Raw genomic sequence first — 18954 nt, forward strand, 5'->3', positions numbered from 1 at the left:
GATGAGATGGAAGAGGAAAAGCAAGTACAACCTTTCAAAAAGGGCAACTGAGTTGTTTAATACCCTGGCATATTTGCAATCTACCAAGTGACAGCAACAAAACCTCTTGTTTCTAAGTCTGGTTACGCAGAGAACAGACAGACCAGCCACCCAACCAAGCAAAGCCATGATAAATGGTTCACAGTGGGGTTGAAAACTAATGCTGCAAGCCCCTACCACTTGCCACTGCACACTCAGTGGCAAGTTTTTCCTCAACTGTGCAGCCTAATACGGCAGATGCATACCCTGTAGTGTAAAAAACCAAAACCAGACACACACGGGAATCCATGAGAAAGGTTAGGAGCCATCCAGCTAGCTCAACAAAAACGGCCAGAATCGTGCAGCAGAGCCACGTGTATCTGAACGAGCCACCCTGAGCTTCACTGTCAGCCAACAGGCATTTATAGGGCACACATCATTCGAGCCACAGAGCATTTACATTAGGAGAGTACAAAAGGAGTACTTTTTTTTTTTCTTGTGTCCAAACAGAACATTTGCTGACAAACTCAGACACAGACATCTGTTTGGTGGCATGACATTCACCTAAACAGGACTATAACTGCTCTTTGGGAGGAGGCCAGAGCACACACAACTTCACCTCTCACCTTTGCCAGTCCAGACAGAAGCTCCAGTGCAGCCAGAGAGATACTCATGTCCTGCCTCCACTGTGAGTTGAGTCTCTGGGTTACCAGGTGAATACTGCGTATAAGTAGTCCGGCAGCTGTATCTGTATTAAGAGCTAGGATATAACCCCAATACCACATACCAAAGGGAGGGAAAATAACTAAGCATTAGTGACAAGCAAAGCACAGGCACAAGCCAAAGCAGCCACAATACACACATAAAATTACAAACAACCCAGAACCTAAAAATTGGTTTGGTCACTTTTGCACACATTATCTCCCTTGTATTCACCACCAGACATTATACAAATACATTCAGACTAGCTTATCTCAATTTTTTTAGGAGACATTTTGGATAATCCCAGCACTGCTGCATTTCAGCAGCAGAACAGCTAGCTTCAGATTTTGCTGTTGTTGGCTGTTGTACTTAAATTGCTGTGACGTCTTGTAGTCGCAGAAAAATTTAGGCATTAGTAATATATATTAGACACATGTATATTAGTACTTGTATATTTAGGCATCAGTAACAAACTAATATAGTGCATGTAACTTCAGGTATCTATGCCAGAAGTTACCCATTCTTTCTATACCTAGTGTTACTTAAATTTGTACTAGTTAGAGAAATGTAGATAATGAAAGAATCAGTCCTAAAGGAGAAAAAAAAAATATTTCTAGACCTTTAATTTCCCTGAACCTCTATCTCAAAATTAAAAATAGAAAATGTTTTCCATATAGTTGCTCTCATTTCAAAATATTAGGAACATAAATACTATACACACTGGTTAAAACTCAAGCAGGCAAATTAATTTCAGAGACAAAACCTGCTAAATGACTAAAGAGACATGAGAACTATGACAGCTAAGGTATATCCTTCCCAAAACTTAAATCATCATATTTAACACTCAGGGGCTAACTACAATGTTACACTAGTAGCAGTTTAAAGTGTTTGCTGCAGTCAAACAGTAAAAATAGACCATTGTATTTTCAATTTTCTCTTGTTTGAAGCATCCAGCAGAAACACAGAAATTCTTTTCATAAATTTTTTACAACCTTACCTTCTATGCATAGGAAATTTTAAAAATCCAAGAAAATGAATATATTACACAATTATCTTTTGAGTTATGACATGGTTTAAACATTCAATAAGTCAAATATTTGAAAGATTTTTTTTAAACCTAGAAATGGATATTATTACAAGCATTTTCCAGTGAAAACCCATACAAATTAAACACCCAATTCAAATGGTGTGCTGAAAACTAGCACTTTAATAATTTCAAACAAACAAATCCTGTAGGGAAAGCACCAAAATGTTTATATGAATCCCTAGAATACACTAAAGTCTTTCCTGCTAATCTCCCTCCTCTCCTTAAGTTATAGAACTAGAGAAAAAAAACTTTTTTTGGTTGGCAAGAGAAAGAGTTGTCAGCCTAAACTACAACATAAAGGTGATCTGTTCTCATATTTACTTGGTCAACACCAGTTAAACCAATGAAGACCAAAGGAGCAAATGAAATTCCAGGATCTTGACATTCAGCCAGCTTACCGAACAGGATTTAGAAGAACATGGATTTTATTACAAAGACTCAAAAATGCACAGTACAAGACATAGCAAACTGAAGTTAATTACTAAATTCTTTTGTTATGACAAATGACACATCACAAGCATTCTGCTTACTCGCTCTATATAAACAGGAATCCTTCAAATGCTCTTTAAATATAGTTTAAGAAAAGGTGCTGCAAAAGTCAGGTAAGCATTTGGAATGCTACCAAAATGAATCAAGCAATTGATTTACGCTTGGTGTACTTTTACCCCATTGTTGTTCATGAAAACAAAGTGTCCTGAAGACATAAGGTAAAGCAAAGCAGTTTGCACACACCTTTTTCATAAGTTTTTACATTCTTATTTTTAAAATGTTAACAGAGTCCTTTAGTAGGATTAAAGAGCAACCACCAACAGGGCACATATCAGCACAAACTGGCAATAAACAAAGGGGCTATCCACCCTGGGTTCAAAACACCCATGTGCATTAATGTATTAGCCAGAACTAGGAACAGAAAAAACCCCAAAAAACATCATCCTGGCATATGACAGTTTTTTCAAAAGAGCTATCCTTACCATAATCCCTCAGAAGGGCTTGTGCTGGTCTCTCACTATCTGGTGTTGTGGGCTCCATACTGCCACCACTTGCAGTGCTAATGCCACTGTTAGTACGACTGTGGCTTTTGAAGAGGTTATTTTCACCACCGTTCTGCAAATTGAAAGTCAGTTTTGAGCCATGAGAAGATTTTTCTGAGTAGAGTTCCCCACACCAGAGGATGCTCTCACATACAACGGAGAAAAAAGAAAGATGATCAAACCTCAAGATGCTAACTGAGCACCTTGTAACAGCAGATAAAATGAGTAATGCATTCTTTCTGAAGTGGTAACTTCATAAGCAAAAAATACTTACCGTTTCCATCTGACAGCCAATGGCTTCTAAGAGTGCTGAATCTTGAACAATATTTAACATTGCACCTGAAGAATCAGATACAAGAAGGTAACTAAAGACTACAGTAGAAAATTCACTGCTAAAATTACAAAGAAGCACTGAAGGTCTAACATACAGGATTGCCATCCTGTTTTATAATAACTCTAGAGTTTTATAAAACACAGGATTTGCTTCAGGCTTAGCCATTTGAAACTGATGAGAGCTGAGACAGAGAGTGCCTTCAGCTAGTTTAAAAATGCTTTGAACACAGGTTTTTCAAATTCCTCAGTTCAGAAGGACATTGGTTTCACAGAAGGGCTGGAATCATTCTTTGTCTCCCCATCAGATTGTGCTCATCTAAAAACTCAGGTTACATTTAAGGATATCTAGTGATTCTGTGAATAAAATAACAGTATTTGTTAGATAATTGAAAGAGCTAAAATGAACTGCATAGCTGGCATCCAAAGCCACCTCAAAGATTACACAGTGCTGGCCTTGGCCATGTTCTTGCCTAGCACAAAGAGGCCCCCTTCCCCAGTTTGGCCATTACAAGCCAAAAGGCAGCTGGTGACTGGAAAACAAAAACATGTTTTCAAGTCTTAATGAACTACCAGTACACACAGCAACCTGCTGGAAGATAAAGCAAGTAACATCTGGTCCATTCAGCAACCCCTAAGACATCAGTGCAACAGACCACACTTGTTCTCATAATTATCAGTGACACGAACCCCCAAAACACAAGGAGTTTTATTTTTATAAAGACATTTCTGCCCCTGCCCCACAAAAAAAAAAAATCAAGGCTAATATCTGCACCACTGACAATCTGTGGGTTTGCAGAGCAAATTAAAATTGTTTTCGTTTCAATTTGGCTAAAACATAAAACCAATTTCCTAAATCAGGAGGCCAGTTCACAGTCTGAAGTGGGATACACTGAAATTCTCTCTACTTGGAAGTCATCCTCAGCCTCTCACTTTCTGTGCTTTGTTTTCCATCAGTGCCCAAAATACTGTATTGAAAAAGCTGAAGCTCTAAGTGCAGGGGTAGCCAATCCTACTGCATCCAAACTAGCCAGCAGGTAGTTATCCCTTCCATTCTGGGAGAGATAACTACACACAAGTGTAAAACACTTATATTAAAATTGATGCATCTGCGTGCCTTAGGCAAACCAGCACGAACAGTCTGTACCTGCTTGGCAGCACCACCCCCAGGTGATGAGGAAAGAAGCAGTGAGGACAGACCTGTAACAGGCTAACACTGACACACTCAGTGGTATCCATTTTAATTTTCTGCCCCCCATCCCCACCCCCAGCAATGAATGGTTAGGAAAACACTGCTTACTATATGAAGAGAAATGCACCACGCACTGTCATTTAGTGAGCAGCTAGAAACAAACACTGCTTTTGTTGGGAAGCTGGTGGCATGTGTGAGCATCTCTGGTTAAACTGGAGATTCATGAATACTCTCTAACCAAATCCAGGAGGAAATAACTTCACATACAGAAATATGGGTTTAACAACAGAAATACAGGAGAGACAGACTACTATAGACTATCATGGAATAGTAATGGCAGAAGAAATATTCAAGGCAGAGCATCTACCCAGCCAGATAAAACCACCAACTGGCAGCGGAGGGGTATGAACACATGGGTAGGATTTAACAGAGCATCACCCTGTGGTTCTGGAGGTGGTGCAACCCTCTGCACCAACGCGCTGTGGGTCTCGCTTGGAGGATCACTTTGAACCTGTTAAGTATCCTCATCCCTCCATCAGCACTGGTTGCAAATCAATATTTCATACTACCTCCTCTACTCTTCCACTAGTAAAGGAACTATTTCAACCACTGCAAGGAAACTTTCCAAAAGTCTCTGCAGACTGGATTTGTTTCCCTTCACTTCATTGCTCATGCCATTTTCTCACCCTCCCCTATCAATCAGGTAGGCTCTCTGTCTGCCAGAACAAGGCAGACACCTCCCAGTGCAATGCAAGTCTGATTCCTTTTTGAACAGACAAAAGTAAAGGGGTATTGTAACTACTGAAGAACACAACCATCATGTGGAAAAAGGCACTTCTAAAGAGAGAAACATAAGGGGTGGGCAGGAGAATAAAAGGCAGGTACCTTTTTTATTTGTCTGAAAATATATTTAACCTGACAGATTACACACTATTCCAGTTTTCAGCTTCTACTTCCTTTCTGAATATTCAGAATAATGTTAATACACTTATTACCTCACAGAACAGTTCGTTGCTGCACTACAATGCATCTCCAGACTATTTCAGAGCTTTTGTTTGAGGATTTACACAGTGCTAAACAAATGTCATCTGTATTTTGCCAGTGCTGGACCACCAGTCACCCCGTACTTCAATTTGTTTCTAGGCTTAATCACGCCAAAACCTAAAATGTTCCCTGTAACCATTAGTAAAGGATCCTTCCCAATATTAAAACAATATTTTTTCCTATTTCCATTCCTAGTTATGACTGTTCTGGCTAGAATGTATTTTACTTCTGCTTCTATTTTTCAAGTACTATTCCACATTTGTAAAAAGAAAGATATTAACAAAAATGTGAGGCTTTTCAAGATGTTTTCATAGTATGAGGGAGATTATACAGACGACAACTTGCCAGGAATTTCATCTTTTTTCTTACAGAGCAACACATTACTAGTAAGCCACGTTATTCCAGGACAGATGATGACAGACACTACTATAACACAGTTAATAAATAAAAAAGTTGAAATAACCTAGTATCATTTGAGTGTTGTTAGGGTCGGTTTCCGTTTGCAAAGCTCCTATAAGTATATTCACAAGCCTCAGCTTCAAGGAAAGGAAGGTTACTGGCTTATCATACGTTGAGCTGTCATCATTGCTGAATTTCCCTTCCAGGACAACCTGAAGGAAAAATGCATTTATTTCAGTATCAATTACAGATCACACCACCATGGTACTGGTTTCAGAAGTCAATATCCACAGCACACATTGCTACTGACAACTTGCACAGTCTTACTTGCTATAAGAGGCAAGTGCTAACCAGAACACCAGATACAACCCACAAATCATCCAAATCCCACTCCAAAACAACCAGGAAAACAAAAATGGAAACGCAAAACAAAGTGGGAAGCTTACTACCTCAGACTTTATTGTTCCAAAATGATGAGGGAGAGGCAACAAAGACAGCAAGATGTTAATCGAAGCTCTTCTTAGCTCTGTGGGGTTTACATAGATTTTAAACTTTGAGAGTTCTCTGCAAACCAAAGCATAAGAGTTAATCAATGTCTCACAGGAATTTGGCACCAAATTTAATTAAGTTAAAGTTAAATATACAGCCACCCAGCGGTCTTAAATAATCTGCAGTATACAATGTGGCTGTTTCTTTCTAGGCTCAGGATTTTTTAAATTTTTTTTTTTAAACAGCAGTAATAACACAGTGAATTCATGCAGGAACTATCACTTGCTAAGGATTCTGTACCCCATATAAAAGCAATGAGCCGATGAAAGTATTATTCATATACTGAATCTTCAAAGCAGGACATTTCAATCATGAGCCTCTACTGGCTCATAACAACTCAAACCCACCCAGAATTATCAGAGATCCATAGAATATGTTCATGCACATATCGCATAAAACACAAGCTGCTTAGCACACAGATCAACTTTTTAAGTAGCCACCAGCAAATTCTTCTACTTATAAGTCCTATCCAAAAGAAGCAGTGGCTCAGATTTAAGTCCAGAAGATAAATAACATTTTATGCAGAACTTCAAAATGAAATGCAGTACCAAGACATAAACCATATGTTGACGAAGGCATGCACAGAGTAGTATTAACTCAGCAAAACGTCCAGAAATCTATAAAGCTCTGACATATCTTCTGGTTTAAGAACCTACTCCAATTTCACCAGCCTGTCTAAATTATTGATTTTTCTATTTAAATGATGTCTAAGATTACTTTCAATGAATTCACTGCAGCAACAGTCACTAATGAATATCCTGTGCAATTTTATTGAAAAATCTGTAGGCTTTCAATATATTTGAGCTAAATCACTCCTTTTCCCCTATTCTTACAGGTACTGCTTTCCATCAATGAATATGTAGATAATTCACATATTCCATTTAAAAATAAGTACTATTTTTGCTTTAAAGAAAATTGCATTAAATAAAGTGCCACTATTATCACCACCAAATACATACACACTATGAGACTCACATTACAGAGTTCCTTCAGTGAAAACTAATCGGGAATGACAGAAACCCCAGAAGATAAATACCTCCCCACATTTCTGGTGATGTTCATACGGAAATAGCAATTTACCTGTCAGGTAAAATAGTTTCAAGAGCCGAAATGAAATAAGGAACCACAACATCAATCCCTTTCAGGTCACAGCAGAACAAAGGAGGGGAGTTTAGTATAACACTGGCAAGAACAGGGTGGCAAACGAAATCTGCTATCTGCAAACCCTGAATTAAAAGCATGTAAAATCTGACAAAAAAAGATAAGATTAAATTATTTGCAGATAAAAAGCATCAGCATCCCATATGAACAAGAATGTGCAGCAACTATTTGATCTTTTATATATAAAATAGAGGAAGGCTCAAAATCAGAGCTAAGAAATGTTTATCCGAGCATCCCCCCCAAATTACTTTAGTACAGGCAAATGCACCTAACAAGCTCAACAAAACCCCCCTCACAAATCACATGTATTTCATGTGAAAAAGCAGTGCACCACAGCTATATTGAAACCTCTGACTTGTTGCAACACAGACTGGGAGTTGTGCAAATACAGCCCAGATAGTTACTAACAGTGCCTGGATCCCATCACTCCCTGCCCTGTGTAAGGATGGGAGCGAGACCTTGATTTTAACTCCTCAACACAAGAAAAATACTGTGAAATCTTTCAGAGGGCAGGGCAGGACGCACTTATCAGCAATATGGAAAATGAGACCAAACATAGCCATCATAACTAGTTCAAGTGAAAAAGCAGGGGACAGGAACCTAGCTGGCCATCATCCTAAAGCAGTTGGTTTATTTTGCAGTTTGTCAGAAAATACTTATATTCCCTTTATTTTTTGAAGGCTTGCAAACACAGAGGAATCTCAATGACTGGGTAAGATAAACACACACTATCTATACACAGAACACTACAACATGCAATAAAAATTGTTCAGTCTTCCAGCAAGTTTTGATGCCATCTGGGACAATTGTGAACAGTTTGAAAAAGTCATGATTTAAAGTTGATTCTCTGCCTCTAGCCTCTGCTATTTTACTTTCTAACAAAAATTTGGGAAAAGGTGCACTATGACAGTTGCCTTAATTTATTAGAAACAAAACTGAAAACAGGTAGTTCAGAACACAACTGTTTTAAATACTAGAATATTAGTGTATTTCTATATTTAAAGGCGAAAAAAACAATCCCACAAACACATTCCATCCCAGTGTTGCAGTGTTTGACAGCATAAGACCCTTCATGGTCTGATAAAGTGTACAAAGCCTTACTATGTCTGCACACTTATTTTTTCCATCGGAACAATATTCAGTGACAAATTTAAAAACACACCAAGAATAAGAGAGGCAAGAAAGTATCAAGACGACAACATTCCTTCCAGCTGGGAGGCACCGTAAGGGACTTCCCTTCAACTGGAACTTGAAGAAAACACAATGAAAACCACCATCATGAGAAGATGAAAGGAAATCACTACTCAGTTTAGCCAGAGACCCCCACCTACAGCATCTGAAGGCTAACCACGGTTTTTTTGATTGGCAACACAGGATTCAGACAATAACAGAATGCTATTCACTGTGAATTAATGTGCACTATAAGGTTATACCAACAAAGTGACTGGAAGATAGGTTAGTACCGGGATAGGTAAGCTGGTAATATTTCCTCCCCAGTCTTCTTGCTACAAAATATCCTACACAGTGTCCCGCATGCCTCTGCCCTTCCTGCTTCATAGTTGTCTGGGAATTCACTTGCATCAAACATGGGGTTGGAAGCCATTGTGTCTGTGGACATTTGTGATCCTTTCCGGCGAAACTCCACGCTAGCTTGAGTTGCTATAGCTGGGAAGAGGAAAAAAAAAAAAACAGTGTGTCACTGTGTTTGTTAACATATATAATAGGCTCATGGGATCCTGGACACAAAGATCAAGTCAAATTTAGTAGTTATCATGAAGCTGTTAGTTCACTATATTTGAGTCAGTGCCTCTGTTTAGAAAGTATTTCTGGGTGTAACTAACTTTTTTCTTTATAAGGGTGATAACAACTGATCTTCATATTCTAGAGCCTGTCCCAACTTCCTGCTGGGAAGAGTACGCTTATATCCAGTATTAGCTTCCTACCCTCTTTGGAGGACAAGGATCTTCCCTCACTTAGTTCTCATCTCCAAAAAAATGAAGTAACACCTTGCCTTGCTTCCTTAAAATATCAAAAAACATTTAGATGGTGCCATTACTGTGACCTTCAAGCAAATGCTTAATTTTCAGCTGGCCAATCTCTTACATTGCTCTGAACACCGAGCTGCTTTGATCCAATTTTGTTGTATAAACATTAAAAAAAACCAATAACAAAACACACAACCCCCCCCCAAAAAACCCACAGAAAAAACCAAGACCAAAACAAAATTCTAAGGACCCATATCAGAAAGAGAAGTTTGCTGTAACTCACTCTCCTGATTTGGTCTCTCTCTCATCACATGACTACTGAAATTGCTAAATATCTTTGACATTAGACAGCCTCCAGACAGCAGCTACCAGGGAGGCTGTCCTCTCCTACTCCCTATCCCACAATATGCTCCACAGCAGTCTCTCGGGAGCCCGCTGTTACTCAAACAGGATGTGGTTCTGCCAAGCTTTGTGCTCCCGCCCCGCAGGACACTTCTGCTAGTCCAAGCCAATTAAATTCATGTCTTTCTAGAGAGATTTCTGGTCCCCCTTTCACACAGTATCACATGCACACAATGCAGGAGGCTACTCATTTTGCTGGCATCATCCTTTCTTCCAGTATGGCAACCAAAAAAAATATATTGCTCTCAATGAATTTTTTTTTTTTCCTGTGGACAACTTCACTCAAATTACTAAGGGCAGAAAGAGTACATTCCTTCTTATTCTCAGTTAAGACTGTATTGATTTTCAAAACTTTTATAAGCCACAAAATCAAACAATAGATAATGTGTGCTCCTAATGGAATCACGCCAATGTAGTTCTACCAGTAGCAGAGAACTTCCTCTCTCTCAAGTGTGGGACGCTGGGGAACATCAGGTTCACAATCAGTCTGGCAAGCAAAGGCCCGTTAACACTTCCAACATTGGAATATCTGTTAATTTACAGATAGCTGGGGTTTTTTGTTTTATTTTTTAAAGGAAATGTCCTAATGACAAGTGACTACTCTTAATTTTTTGTCTTTAAATTCATCATTCAACCTACTGTTACCTTTCAAATTTTCATGACATAAGTAGCAAATAAGCACAAATCTTTATGCATCTTCCCATGAGCCGTTTTTTTGTCCTAAATAAGCTATCCAGCAATATATTGTAGTTGGAAAAAAACACTACATGCACAATGCATACAAATCAAACACTAGGTCTGTAAAATAAGCTTTAAGTAAAAAAAAAACATGGTTAGTGCAAAGTCCTGAAACTCATGACATGATCACAGACTAAAGTACAGAAAAGATGGGACTGATTCAGGCAGATTAATTTGCTTTTGCCAACAATCCTCCCCATTCAAAAACACACACAAAAAGATTACTTGTCTTTTTCAAGTAAAAGTGCAAAAGCTACAAGAGACAATGAGAATGAATTTACAAATAAAACATGGGATTATGGAAAAAGAAAAGCATGACCGCAATTAAGGAAAAGCTACTGGTTCCTACTTACAAGATTTATAAGAAAGAAGAATTTGGATAAAAGATGCTGCAAGATAATAGAAATAAAATGGAAACAAATCAAAGGACAGCAGTAGTTATAAAATACTTTTAAGATGGTGAAATTGTAATATAAGTTAAGAAGCTTTTAGCTTTTTTAAAAAATAGATTAAAAGCTTTATGATATAGCAAGCTCGTTAAACACATAGGAAATTGGCATTCAGGTCCAAAATTATGGTTTTGAAAGTACCATGCAAAACAATGAACAAAAAGTTACAAAACACTAGTAAGATTTAGAGCTGTTCATATCAATGTACATCAGTTCTTTAAAGGGATATATTAACCCTTCCCAGCTCAAGTACATTTCCCTGTGCTGCACTGTATATGGAGCATACACTAGGCTATCCTACGGCTTCTGGGACTTGGGGTACGTTTTGTAAGGGGAAGGTTACTTACCTGCAGAGTCTCCTCACAGCAATACTTCTTCCAAACCATGAGTTCCTGATGGTATTACAGCTCCATCTTCCCTAAGCCAAGTTGCTAACAACCAGTATACCCAGGCATGCCTCCCCTGACCACCAGCTCAATCAACAATCTTCCAAAGCAGAAATAAAAGGCATAACACTACCACAACATCAACATCTCAAAACCAATCTCCAGAGAAAGAAGAGAGGAAAGACTCCAGTAGCCAGGTACCATGAGATAACGCCATCACCTTGTACGAGCTGCTGCTTTGACTGTGCAGGGTGAGATCAAGACTCTTGACAAAGCCCCTCAGCAACACTCAAGGTGTCCTTAATCAAGGCTTCTTACAGTTTGTTATAGATCCCCAGAAACATTCTTTGGGACCTTAATATTAATGACAGAAGAAATGAGGATAAAACTGTATCCCAAGACTCCCTGGCTGCCAACAGCACCTGGGTGATATCAGCAGCCCACCTAGAGGACTCCTTTGGCTGCTATAAAACACACAGCTGGCAGGCTTGTGACCGACTTTAGGTACAAGGATTAAGAATGAGCCCATCCGATGGGAAAATTCAGTGGCTGAAATGCTGGTACAAGGTATTCACAAGTTTCTCCCAATTCTCCCAAGCTGAGGACAGCAACTTGCAGCAGCACACGCTGTATGGCCCAGCTTGTGTAACTGCAACACATCCTGCCAGTGAAATGCTGGATGTACTCCGCACATCTACACACACCCCAGAGATGTCATATTCAGGGTTAACTTCATAAGGGCTTCATGGTGAATTTCTCATGAAGGCGTTTTCTCAAGTACCAATCATAGGGAGCTATTTATGCCACGCTAACAGCTAAATAAATACCATGCAAGCATCTAATTCTAAAGACTACACCAGCAGGATGCAGCTCCTTTCAAACCAGCTATGCATTTTCAAACAGATCATTTTTCCTCTCTTGCCACAATACAGAGTAATGTGCATTAGCTTCCTGCTATAAAGCCATAAAGCTTCACCATCAAGGCCTCAGTGCAGAAGCTAAAACCTGATACAGGACACTCAAAGCACAAAAGCATTATACTCATGATGACAAGACTGCTGATTTGCTTCAGAATCCAAACACAAGACTATCTTGAAGGACAGGGCTCAAAGAGCAAACAGGAAGACTGCTCTCCAGTGACAAACTCCACCAGTACTCAGCCATAAACAGATGACCTCCAGCCAGTCTTGTGGGAGAGAACAATTCTCTCTTCCCATGAAGCGACAGACAAAACCACGGCATCCACAAACATGAAATACCTATGATCATCCTGAATCATGCAAGAAGTTTACCAACAAAGATGACAGAAAACTGAACAACAGGGGGGCAGCAGTTACACTGACAGAACCAGAGAAGCATTGAGGCTGGAAGGGACCTCAGGAGATTATAGAGTCAGCCCCAGCCCAGCCAAAGCAGGGTCAAGTAGAGCAAGTTCAGCTACCCTTCCACCTATTCAGATATTTTTCATCTCAGAACCTACAAAAAGCTGCACATTTTTCCCACCAGTCATTTTTAATCTACTTCGTTTCTGGAGGTTAAAGAGTTCAAGTAGTGAGATATGTGAGGCTCCAGGACAAGAAGAAAATCAAGGGTAAATAGGTACTCATTCACATGAGCCTTGATCAGCTGCTTTTTACTTCCTAAAGCTCAAAAACACTTGTGTTTTAAGATGGGAGAAGGACAACATGTCAGTCCATGTGAACTAGCAGCATTCATTTAACTGAAGTAAACTAACTGAACTAAATTCTGACCCAGAACTTGAGCCCACAGCTCATCCACAGGCTTCCCCATTAGGCACTCACATTTAGCTCACGAATACCTCTTTAGGAATCATCTCCTATGGGTTCACATTGCGAATGTGTCACATGACAGAAGAGGAATAAGAAACATGCACTAGAAAATGCAGTGTTCCAGAAAGGTGTCCCAGGGAGAGGATCTGTCTGCCGGACCGAGGAGCAATCTGTACCAAGACATTTCTCCTCTTTCTTTTTCAAGGCGGTCCTCAGTCCTCCAGCCAGCAACAAAACAGATAAATCATATCAGAGAGCTATGACAGAAGAAATTCTTAACTGCATAGCACTGAAACAAACTGAACATTAGAAGGGTTTAACGCTGTTGAGATCTTACACAGCTGCAGTCCCAGATCTAAAAGAGAAATGGTGTGTGGGCCAGTGGAAGACAATACTACATAGCAAAGCTGATTTTAAGTGCAGACACTTCCCAATCATAAAATATTTAAAGCATCCATAAAAACAATAGTGCTTCCTGAAGTTAATGCAAAGATTATCAACAGCAGTGTCAAACATGGTAAGAATATTCAAGCTAGTGGCAAAAGCATTACTGTACCAGGCTCCAGAGGACAGCAGATGGACCATGATATACAGGTATAGCCAACCTACAGCCAAAAAGAAGATTTATTTTTGTCCTCTTTCCTAAGGGTAGGGATTGTGGCAGCTAACTGTCCCTTCTCTGCTGCCTTCTTTCTTCAAGCCACATCTATACTGGGTAGCATGAGAAGAGGCAGGTGGATGAGCACAACATGCAGATCTGATTATTACTGATGGGCCCCACAGTACACAATCCTCCTGGCCTACCTCATCAGCCCAGCACAACACCTCCTGCTTTACACTGCGAGGAGGAAAAGACTCCACCTGGAAGCATCAGGCTTCACAGATAAGACTCCCAGGACAGAAGCTCTTCAATTTGCACTTAAACCTGATTTAAGACACTGACACTTCAAGTCAACAGGAACTGCAGGAGCCTAGCCCTTTACAAGTCTTGCTACATTTTCCCTCCTAAAACAGAAGCTGAGCAAAAGAATTTATCCAAAAGGATAAATCAGGCAATCAGACTTTGGTGTTTCGCCATGCGGTTTCAGCAGCATGGGTCCATCTTCAGATCCTTCTCCTTTTGACAGCCTGCCATGACATTGCTGTGACCAGCACTTCACACGGCACTCATGGCATCCTGGAAGGGCAGCAAACCCTTGACTAAATTCCATAAGTTAATTCTGCCTTCCAAATCACTAGAAAAGCAGGACATAACACAGCCAGTTTTCTGGGTCTCCACCAACATAATTCTCTTGGATCCACTGCTGTTAATAAATGGCAGAACATGTGACATGCAAAGACTAGCCTATGGACAGCTCTGAAGAGCATGGAGGAAGAACAGAATCAAATGATTTCCAAATAGTTGTTTCTAGTTTTCAGGAAGCTAGTAAGTCCCTCTGTAAGGCTAGCAGTACGACAATTTTCTGACTGCTGTTAGGCAACTTAAGACAGCATATACGAACAGAAGGCCCTGGAACTCCTTCAAGGAAGGCAATGACTTTGATTTTGGATGAGTATGTACTTCTAGAAGCACACCACCTGTTTACAGCTGACACTGTTGCATAAGCAACATCTCATGACATCTTTTTCAGGTTAAGCACTTAATTAAAATTGTTCAAGATACAGATTATGTCAAAATTAAAACGATCTGATCAATCTGCAAAGCATTAAATACAGGAATACATTAGCTGCACATGCAGCTGAACACACCCTCAAATTATGCCTTACTTCTTCCTAAGCTCAGCTCTTTCTCTAGTAATGCGTCATGGGCCTTTTATAAAGGGACTTGAACCTCTTACCACAGAAATCCATGACTGCACACTTCCAAAAAACATGTGCTGCATACCTAAAAATACCTTTAAAAGATCCCAAATCCTAAATCCATCGCCTCCACACAGGGATTTGTGACACAACAAACAAGGAAGATCATCAGTTTAACTGCTGCTGTCAAGTCCCACTATAAACCAAACTTGCTACAACAAACCTCTTGCTCCTATTTTCACTTAGGCCAGTGAGCTCCTGATAGACCGATCTCTTGGAAGAGTTCAGCAGACATTCAAAATACCTCATGAAGAACAGAAAAAAATGCAAGGAGAAAGTTTATTCTTTTCTAGATATTATCACCAAAAGGGAGAAGAGTGCTAAAGCGCTTCTCTGAGCAGAGCACTAATTCTGCTATCACGTCTCAAAACATCTAACCTCTGAAGCTGAGCAATGTATAGGAGAGAAAATAAATTTATCAGTTAAGGACTGAAGACAACCAAGGTATTAAGCCATATATGGAAACACATAGCAACCATCACTGAACGGCAGCAACTTCACTTGCTATTTTAAAGACTTCTGTTTTCATAACGCTCTCCAAAACCAAGAAGTACCACTTCATGCAGTATCTGCAGTGATTTTTGACAATTTTTCAAACATTAAAGAGGCACTATAAAAAGTGGCTATTACTCAGACATCCTAAGTTGAAATCTGCTTGGACTCATCACATTGTTTCCTTCAGTTCATAAAATTTTCCCCACTAGCATAATTGGGACTGCAATGCTTGTTAGAGCAAGGGAGTGTTTAATAGTAAAAAAGTGATTTTTTTTTTTTTTTAAATTTTTAAACCCCCAAACACCTGCTCAACTAGTAACAGGTGCTGGCTCAGCTGGGAGGGGTTAACCACAATAGATATTTTTTTTGATTATGCATATATTAATCTTGCAGGTAGGAAATGTCAAGGAAACAAGGAAAAGTGTACATGTATTTTTCAGTAATATTTACCAGTCATGCTGCTGTCTCTGTTTATTCCATTATGAAGTTTACAGTGAACAAATGCTGCGTCAAATAACCACGATCCGAAGAGGTTCAAGATGCTGTTAACCTTTGGCCTGCGAGGAGCCGGTAGTGGCCGTGGCTCAGAACTTGTCTGGTTTGGGCTAGAGAGTGGAGAAGTAGAGGAGGGTTGGTGCTGCACTTTTGAAGTATGTGCAGTAGTTACCTATTTGAACGAAAGAACAGATCAGCTCCTAGAAGTAAGGAAATTACCTAACCACTTTAATCTAAATTACTTTATCAAAAGGGTCAGCTACTTAAAAATCAGAATATGAAATCTTACAGTGCTGGTTTTCATCGTCGCTTTATTCACAGTCACTGCCCGATGCCTTCGGTTATGGGGTGGAGTGGTGTTGATCGCAGTGTTCTGGGGCATGCTCAGCCTATTTACGGGCGTGGGTGGTGCGCTATCTGACCGGGGTCGTGAAATGCCTGTAGATCAAGAAATAAAGCAAGCTTTCAGCAAGAATTCCACAGGCTCATACACGGCAGCCCAGTTAGTAAGCATCTGGCCCCCCTGCCCCCCAAAACAGCAGTAGTAAGAAAAACATCTTTCCCCTTTTACTATTAGCAGAAATAAATGCACAAAAGAAAACCCTGCAAATCATTAAAAACACCTTAAGAATGTGGGAAATGGCACATGGGAGGACGAAGTCTAGAAGCAGGCAGAGGAAGAGAGGCAAGGTTCATTTGCCAAAGCCAATTTAACAGCTCACTCCTGCCAAAATTCAGATGCCTCTCACCTCTGCGTTTTTTTCCCAACCATACCTCCCACGTCCCATTCTGAGACATCTCTAAGATGTCTGACCCTTCAAAGCCACTAAAGATTTAGCTCACTAAATTATGATGAAACCCATCCACTATGCAGTTCTCTGCTGGTTTTGTGAGCTGAGTCAGCTTGCTGAACAGTCAAATACTAAGTCAGTACAGGAGATGCAAGCAGAGCAAGCTCTAGTTTTCCTGGCAGCAGCAGGACATTAGATCAGTCTTTACCCAGCTTCAGGGAAATACTTGTGGTGTATAAAGCCACTCTTCCCAGTCAGATTCAGAAGCAACTAGCCCTCTGCAAAATCTGAAGTGACAAACACCACTTCTTCCCATTTTAATGAACACCACCACCCTCACACTCCACCCCAAAAATTAAGCGTAGAATTGCAGTGTGCGTGAAGATTTGACACAGATTGTTTTGACCATGTTAATTAAACCATTCAAGTACATTTTGTAACACATTACAGAACAACTAACTCCTGCTAAACCATTAGTGTTACACCCCATAAAGGGGGCAGAGTATGCATTATGAAATGTACTGGTTTGGTATGCTCTTTGAAAAGAGGATGCAGTACTTTGCCAAACACATACATCATGTAGGTACATATCAGGGAGGGCCAGAAAAAAACCTTGTGCTTTGGCACTTGGAGGAGAAGGCAATGAGATCTCCCATTAGCTGTAGCAGAAGGGGTCTATACTACAGCTCTAACATCTGCCTGAGCACAGCCTCACATCCACACCTACAGCTTGAAGTTAATTTCACTAAAAGCTCTCCTGTGCCCAAGTGCATCATAGTCCAGGTGGGCTATCATCGCCCTAGGTGTTTCATCTTGCCACATGAGATCTTCAGAAGTCTCAAGTCTCCGATTCAACTTCCTATCAAAAGCTCATGTAGGCAGCAAAGCTCCTGGCATGCTTACAGGAGTCTGGGCTGCCGGGGCCCCCAGAAGCACTCCACAGCTGGCCAGTGTGGAAGACCTCAACCCCAGATACCACCACACACCCCCACCACCGCATCCAGACAAGAAGCTGTCTATGTGATCATTGTCGCCCCTGTGGGAACAGAGTCTCAGGCAGCCAGATGCAGAAAACAAAAAAGCCTGCCACACCATTAGTGGGTTACAAGTCTCAGATAAGAACCTCAGACTATTTTTAAGGTCCAAGAGGAATTCACTACAACAGCTATGCCAGCAGAGGCACATGCACTGTGCAAAGCTAAGAGATGCTCAGCTTCCTCCTCTGCCTCTACTGCAAGATGCCCCCCTCACAAGTCTTACATTACAAACTATTTTCTTCACTGAAAATTTATTACTAACCACACTTTCACAAAAACCTTGGATATAATAAGTATAGTATGTATCGAGGAAAAACAACAGCTTTTAAAAAAAGTTTAATTCAGTTTATGCAGCCAGTAAAAGATTTCAAAGAAACACCTTCTACCAATGCTCAGCTGGACTTTTTGAAGTTATTGTTTCAGCACAGACTGCCAAATCCTATTATCATAGGTAGGAAAATAGAGTGTGACAGAGTAACACAAGGAGGTTGTTTTCATAAGGTTAAGCCATATGTTGCCTATATATAATCCTCCTTTAATAAATTATGATATTATTTAACAGACTACTGAATATTTTAAATCTCACATCTGGTATTAGTAAAAAGCAGTCCTTAAAATTCCTTAAAATTGGTGGCAAGACATCTGGAAGAACACATTGGACACAGCACGTTTCAAGATTCAATATGACAGCTTAAGAAAAATGACCATTTGCTCTTTTAAATCACTTTTTAAACAAAGGTGTTTCTACAAAAGTGAAATCTACAGTGACAAAAACTTTTTTGCAGTGAGGAATTCAGTACTGATAAAACTTTTCCTTGCAATATTTTTACAGAAACACAGAATGTATTTCTAGTAACAAGGATCTTACAACTCTGAGACAGGAGGATCTTAAGGACTTGAAAGGACTAAACCATTCAGGTTTTCCCCAAGAGACAAACAACATGTAAAAAGCTGATAGTCTAGTTCCACAGCAGATTTTTTTTCTGAACATGGTTTATGTATCTGCTCAAGTC

General features: G+C 39.9%; 1 protein-coding gene across 6 annotated transcripts in view; it reads right to left on the reverse strand.

Annotated features, from left to right (window-relative positions):
• The window catches only part of RALGAPB (Ral GTPase activating protein non-catalytic subunit beta), a 67066-nt gene that overhangs the window by 29438 nt on the left and 18674 nt on the right, over window positions 1-18954 (reverse strand). For 2 of the 6 annotated variants that reach the window (XM_074843533.1, XM_074843534.1), the window contains exons 8-17: window positions 16403-16551; window positions 16069-16285; window positions 10992-11027; window positions 8977-9178; window positions 7433-7600; window positions 6253-6367; window positions 5868-6015; window positions 3113-3177; window positions 2779-2911; window positions 645-778 (exon numbers count right to left, since the gene is read on the reverse strand). In XM_074843533.1, the coding sequence (XP_074699634.1) occupies window positions 645-778; window positions 2779-2911; window positions 3113-3177; window positions 5868-6015; window positions 6253-6367; window positions 7433-7600; window positions 8977-9178; window positions 10992-11027; window positions 16069-16285; window positions 16403-16551 (1367 nt within the window). The remainder of the gene's footprint in view (window positions 1-644; window positions 779-2778; window positions 2912-3112; window positions 3178-5867; window positions 6016-6252; window positions 6368-7432; window positions 7601-8976; window positions 9179-10991; window positions 11028-16068; window positions 16286-16402; window positions 16552-18954) is intronic. The other 4 variants (XM_074843529.1, XM_074843531.1, XM_074843530.1 and 1 more) reach the window with 4 other exon arrangements.

Source organism: Strix aluco, chromosome 17 (assembly GCF_031877795.1).
Source record: "Strix aluco isolate bStrAlu1 chromosome 17, bStrAlu1.hap1, whole genome shotgun sequence".
Taxonomy (NCBI): domain Eukaryota; kingdom Metazoa; phylum Chordata; class Aves; order Strigiformes; family Strigidae; genus Strix; species Strix aluco.